This window comes from Ylistrum balloti, unplaced genomic scaffold (genome assembly GCF_031769215.1).
Source record: "Ylistrum balloti isolate Yb309-2 unplaced genomic scaffold, AGI_CSIRO_Ybal_v1 Utg370910, whole genome shotgun sequence".
NCBI lineage: Eukaryota > Metazoa > Mollusca > Bivalvia > Pectinida > Pectinidae > Ylistrum > Ylistrum balloti.
Window position 1 is genome coordinate 94,346 of NW_026782516.1, and position 6,569 is coordinate 100,914.

The 6,569-nt window shown below is 32.1% G+C and overlaps 1 protein-coding gene across 1 annotated transcript; it reads left to right on the forward strand.

Moving 5' to 3' along the window:
• Nucleotides 1-389: 389 nt before the first annotated feature.
• LOC132559427 (protein unc-50 homolog) lies at nucleotides 390-6,569 on the forward strand. Its single transcript, XM_060224041.1, has 7 exons — nucleotides 390-685; nucleotides 1,037-1,062; nucleotides 1,759-1,824; nucleotides 2,279-2,399; nucleotides 2,809-2,948; nucleotides 3,301-3,402; nucleotides 4,093-6,569. The coding sequence occupies exons 1-7, from the start codon at nucleotides 444-446 to the stop codon at nucleotides 4,227-4,229; spliced, it is 834 nt and encodes a 277-aa protein (XP_060080024.1). The 5' UTR covers nucleotides 390-443; the 3' UTR covers nucleotides 4,230-6,569.

Here is a 6,569-nt window from a genome sequence, read left to right on the forward strand (position 1 = left end):
AGAATTGTCACTGTATTGAAAAAATAACCCTCTCATTTGGAAGTAAATAATAAAAAGAAATTCTAGAGAAAATTATCATCATTGTTTGTTTCTAAAGGTTGTTTATTTTAAATGAGTTCACTAGTACACTGACTAAAATTTGTGAAAATCATAAGCACAGTTTAATTTTGTCAGTAGTGAGTTATCTCCTGAGACTCCATTAACATTAGCAATCATAGATGAGCCCTGTCTTCTTTTTCTTGATGGACAGATAACATTAATATTTCAACTGTCTCATTCTAGATGGCCAATATTATGTCTTGGCCTACATATGTACATGTATGATAAAGAAGACCACCACAATTTTAATGATTGTTTTGCAATTTCTTCTTCTTTTATCTTTTAAGGCATGATTATCCAGAGATGATTCATTAAAGGAAAAAAGAGGTCAATGAGAAAAAACAATGGCTGATACAAGCAGACTTTCTCCGCCTTCCTCACCTACATCGTCCATTGGATCATCCTTTAGTCAGGATTATGATGGGAACAGATCACGACTATCAAGACAAGACTCAAAAAATGACAGCAGACTCACAGCCACAGCAAAGAGACAAAAATATCTTAAACGCTTGTTTAAGTTTCGTCAGATGGACTTTGAATATGCATTTTGGCAGATGATCTACTTGTTTGTATCACCACAGAAAGTGTAAGTACAGAAGGCTTTGCTAATCATAATTGTCAACCATTTTTGTTTACCATGAATTTATTATCATGCATACAGGTTTGCCATTGGCTTATCCTCTCTACAGGGACAAACATGTATGTAATACGTAAGAATGAGTAAGCTCCCTTGAATTATACAAAAGACTCATAAAAATTCAAAAGCCATTTTCCACATATGATGGGCTATTATGTTTTTTTCTGATAATCTTTAAAATGATGTCTAACTGATGGAATGCTTTTTCACTCTTAAAATAAATGACATTTAGTTTTGACTTGAAGTGTAATTGTCTTTCAAACATACATATCAACATAACATATTTGTCCAATTTTACAGGTATAGAAATTTTCAGTACAGAAAACGTAAGTATCTTTCATACTATACATTTGTAAGTTAGAGTGTATATTTCTGAGGATACAAAATATTTTTACCCTGAACTAGTTTCACCAGGAAGTTCACAATTCACCTAGTTAAATCTTTAAATACTGCTGATGTTGCCCATTTCTCCAAAGAGTTCAATATGCTTTCCTCAAATTTTTATAGATATTATTTTAGTTTTGCATACTCAATTATGAAGCTTATAAGAAGGAAATAAATTACTGTCAGATACATGTATTGGATTACGATAGTTAAAATATAGTTATTTCTAAGAAAGATCTCAAATAACTATCTATGGATTCAGTTGTGAGGCATACTATGGTGTATAGGCCAATCACTGTTGGTCCACTGGTGCACTCACCCTGCAACTAGGACATGGAATGGTATTGGGGCCACCAGACTGGTCATGTGGATTTTCCTTAGCCACTCCCACATGAAGACCCCTCATGTATTATAGCTGGATCAACAAGAGTGATTTATATAAGCTGATTGCTTGTTTTGAAAATTGTTGTAAATAAGTTTAGAAGTTTCAGAAAAATGTTATGTATGATTCCTCCGACTTGAAGTCAGGGGTTAGGTGGGCTTAACACTGAACAGTGACATATTTAGACATTTGTTAGTAATTCTGCTGAAAAGTAATAAGAATACAGCATTTAATATAAAGTACACCCTCATTACAGACACAAAAGATCAGTGGGCAAGGGATGATCCAGCATTTCTGGTGCTGTTGAGCTTTTGGTTGGTTGGTAAGTATCAGAATATATATAACTATGTGCTACTGTCATCAGGGTGTGTATTGCGTGATTCATGAATATTTTTATATTATACCAAGATGATTTTGACAAATTACAATTTCCATCTTATAAAAGATAAGTATCAAAAAGTCAAACAACTCAAACCTTAATATTGAAGTGTAATAGTTCAATCAACAGTATTAAATCTTTAGACAGCAATTACAGTAGATAAACGACTGTGATTAAACATACCTGTCAACAGAGTCTTTTGTTATATCAGAAAAAGATTACAACATCTGTTAAATTTTTCATCAAATATATTGCAACATTGTTGAATCTGAAGTGAAATTTGTCATACTTTGTACTCTGATGAGTTCAATAATGTTTTATTTTTTAATTGATGAGAAGACTTAGTGATATTATGATGTCTGGTTTGTTTTATGATTAAATCTTGTTTCTGTTACAGCATCATCTATAGGATTTGCCTTGGTCCTGGGACTTACATTTGTGGGGTTCCTGAAGTTTATACTGTGGGTTGTGTTTGTGGACTGTGTTGGTGTCGGCCTGCTTATAGCTACATTATTCTGGTAAGATATCTTACGTATCATTTAAATTTTTTTAAGAATTGCACATGGCTTTGGTTAAGAATAATGATAAAAAACACTTTAATCAGATGAAGATTTTGTGTTTGTGTTTCATATGCTGTATCAAATATCAAATTTATATTGAAAAGTGTTGTTTACTTGTGTGTATTCTATAAAATCCTTCTGGAGGTTTCATATATGCCAGTCCCTAATTCATTTTATGACAATACAGTAGAATCTTGCTGTTCTGGAAATTTAAATGCAAGAAAAAATATCATTGTTGGTCTTATCACTAGTTTTGATGACTATCCTAATTATTGTCACTGTGGTGTGTGTCTAGAAAATTGCTTGCTATATTGTATTTAGTGATTTGCTGAATCATCAGGCAATTGATACTTACACTGTTTTACAGGTTTATCACCAATAAGTATATGATCCTTGCCCCACCTCGAGGTCAGGATGTGGAGTGGGGATATGCCTTTGATGTCCATCTTAATGCTTTCTTTCCTCTCCTTATGATACTTCACCTGTTTCAACTCATATTCCTTGTTCGTAAGTAAACTGATGATTCTACTCCCTTAAGAAAACTGGCCCTTGTCTTGTTAAAGTGATACTTCTGTCCATTTCATTGTTACTTGTCAACAATTGTCCACAGTAACTTATCCCAAGGTAAACTGGTGTATCTTGTCGTTGTCATCTTCTTTTATTGGTGTGAAATGAATACAGGATCATGGTAAACATCAAATTTATATTTCATATTAATCTGTTTTGTGAAGCATCATTAGAGTATGTGAAGTCCTTTATAAAAACAACAAAACCATTCTTTGAATGACTTATCCAATCAATAAGGTATGCTTTTTATTGTGTGTTTTCTGATAACCAAGTATTTATATTTTATTTTCAGCTCTGATATACCAGGACCATTTCATAGGATTATTAATTGGGAACACATTTTGGTTGGTGGCCATATTTTATTATGTCTACATCACATTTTTAGGTTACAGTGGTAAGTATCAGTTTTTGTAAAATAACAGGCTGTGCTAATATGGTGCTGAGACTGCATCTTGTTTAAACTGCTCTATTTAAGTCAGCTTATGAAAGAGACCGTTACAAATATGGAAAAAGATTGATCTTACAATTTTTCACATATGAACATCAAGGGATCTGGATAATCGTTTATCTTTTGTTTGTAAATAAGAAAAATGAACTTATACTGTATAGAAAATGTGTTGTATAGCTAAATGAAATATAGACATAGTTAAAGGTAAAATAGATTTTATTCGGTTAGAAGATAACAAGGTAAAAATTGTTACTTTTGTGGATTAGTATGCTTGGGGTATATGTATGTGATTTGTTTAAAACATTTCCTGTCTGCTGATTCTTCTGAAAGTATCTTGTCATGACAAGTGCTAAACCAAAATATCAAAATGTCTATAGCTGGATGTACTACTAGAACATAGAAATTAATTAAAATATACGTTGTTTTATTTTATTTCTGGTCTTAAGATTTGTCATTCTGGCTTGTTATACATAAATTAAAGATGTATTTGAGAGTGATTAAAATTTCATATAAAACAGACAACATGTTTTGTTTACATATTCTAAGTTAATTTCTTTGAACATCTATAAGTATTTGTGTTGTACATGTCTAGATATTTATAGCAATGTCATTTATTGTTTGTCTTTTTCCTCTCAGCTCTCCCATTTTTAAGAAACACACGGACACTGTTATTCCCCTTGACAGGGGTAGTGCTATTGTACATTCTCTCGCTTGTGATTGGCTGGAACTTCAGTCGAGGACTGTGTAACTTCTACCACTATCGGGTCACGTAAGCTACATAGTGTCACCTGGCAATATGTTGGTCATGTGGTCTTTACATTACAACCAGGTATTGTATTGGTCAGGTGGGTTTTACAGTACCACCTTGTGCTGTATTTGTCACACAGACCACACACAGTGCCACCTGGTGGACTATTGTGTGTACAGCATTTCAGTGTAAATCATAAGATGGGATGATCCTTTGTGTATTGATCATCTTGAGACATAATCAGCACATGTCGAAGCATCAAATATAATCAAGTTTACCTGTAGTTATTCTGTCATTATGATATGGATCATGTAGAAGTATATTTATTTTTTTGAGTGGTATGAGAGCATGACAAGATGAATGCTTTCCATATTTTGAAGCTTTCTTTATTATATGAATGTATGTAAATAATGAATGAATGTAAGACAAGGAAAAATGTTGCTTAATGTTTCTTTAAGCTTATAAATTTTAAAAGATTGATTCATAACAGGAATTATAAAAAAAAGTATGAGATACTTATATATATATCTGGGGAGCTTAGTAAGTATTTCTCAAATGTGACAAATATGGTTTCAATGTTTTTATGTGTAGATATATCATTTGTAATACATCCAACATACAGAATTACATGTCCTGTTTATAAACAACAACAACTGACCTAGATTAGGTAAACATGACTTGATGATGGTCAGACACCTTTGTCTTGAGTCAGGTCAGTATACAAGATGTTGAAATGTCTTTGTGTGGTAAAGTTTTTCTGATGTCTTGACAAGTATATTCTGTGTCGTTTTTTCTGGCTGGACAACTGCACTTCTGTGGAAATAAAACCCATAACATTAATCTGTGTTCTGTGACAAATTAAAGTCCCACATAGTTACTGGCACCATGTTTGAACATGTGTACATGTGTATGTACTTGTTTGTAAAACTAAACTGAAAAGGAATGTGTTGAATTTAAGAACAGTGTAGTACATTGATTTTTATAGACATTTGATATAGGTAGTGGCCTGCTTTTTTTAACGTTTTTTTTCTGTAGTTTTCACTTTGTACATTATTCAATTGTAAAACTTATAATTTATAAAATTTAGGTTTCTATTCGTATTTGTTTTTAATTTAATTACAAAAAATCAGGCTTATATACTCCATGTTCGTGGTGTCAAGTTGTACTGTTCTTGTATTATATTGATAGAAGGCAAACCAAGTGCAAGACATCAACAGAATTTAACTGAAGTGAAAAAGAGACCTTTTGAATGTTGTCGGACACTTATGATATTTGAATTTAATTTTCAATACGAATATTTGGTATGTGTACATATGCTAGTAGTTTGTTAAACAAAGTTAATAAATTCATAATTTACAGTCCAATTATGAAAGAAGATCTATATAAAGTTTTACTCAATATTTTCAATATTCAATGTCGATGCTATTTAAAACAAAAAAACAAGAAGTAAGCGATTGTGAATGAAATTGTGATTCTAAAAAAGATGTGGTCAAAATTGCTTAATAAGGAAGGCTTAGAAGGAGACAGCAGATAAATCATGTTATCTCCTGCTTTATCAACAAATCCTGCTGTATAAACCTAGAACCAGTTAATATCATGTTCAGAATGTAAGATCTGCAATCTTTAAAAAAAAGGTATTTGAACAAGCTTCAAATTTTATATTGCACAAGGACATAACATGTGATTAGATAATGATGACTACTATTTAACTACTTTGTAAACCACATCAGGAAACTTTTTTTCCAGTTTTTGATAAGATATCACCTGTCTCCCTGAGCTCTTATGAAAGCAAAACATGTCAGGCGAAAAAGGAGTCCAGGCTGTCCCCCTATCAACCCTAGAGACAATATGCTCAGGAACATCAAACTGACACTAAAACAGGTCTCCATAATAAATGTAGGGGAATTTCAGTTTCTCTTTTATTATAGATATAGCAGAACTAAGAAAAGGGCTGAACCTAACTACAGTGTGTAACAGTGAATACGAGAGAGTATGCTTTAATTACAGTGTGATAATTTAATTTCATGTCATTGGCGAACTGCTTCGTGTGATATGGTGTGTATAAAGAGAACAGGTTTCTATTAGTGTTTTATAGTGATACGTGGTGTTTTCAAGCGAGAAAGAGGCTCCCCTGATTTGTAAAACTGAACAGTAAGGTCGGGAAATTGTTCTGTTTAGGATAATCATGTATGAGATAAACTATGAACCAAGATATACTAACTCGTTTTTAGTTATATCTGTATGAAATATTTTAGTTATGTCAGATTGTACATATGTGTACTAAATGTGACTTTGTATACATCTATATTGCTTTCTCAGTTAATAGTTTGAAAATGTAAATGATCAATAATGTAAAGAGGGTCAA

Bases quoted from the DNA above. Each gene is read 5' to 3' on its own strand.
- LOC132559427 (XM_060224041.1), top strand. From the start codon at position 444: ATGGCTGATACAAGCAGACTTTCTCCGCCTTCCTCACCTACATCGTCC. The intron at 2,949-3,300 runs GTAAGTAAACTG...TTTTATTTTCAG, and splicing joins TCAACTCATATTCCTTGTTC to CTCTGATATACCAGGACCAT. The intron at 3,403-4,092 runs GTAAGTATCAGT...TTTTCCTCTCAG, and splicing joins CACATTTTTAGGTTACAGTG to CTCTCCCATTTTTAAGAAAC.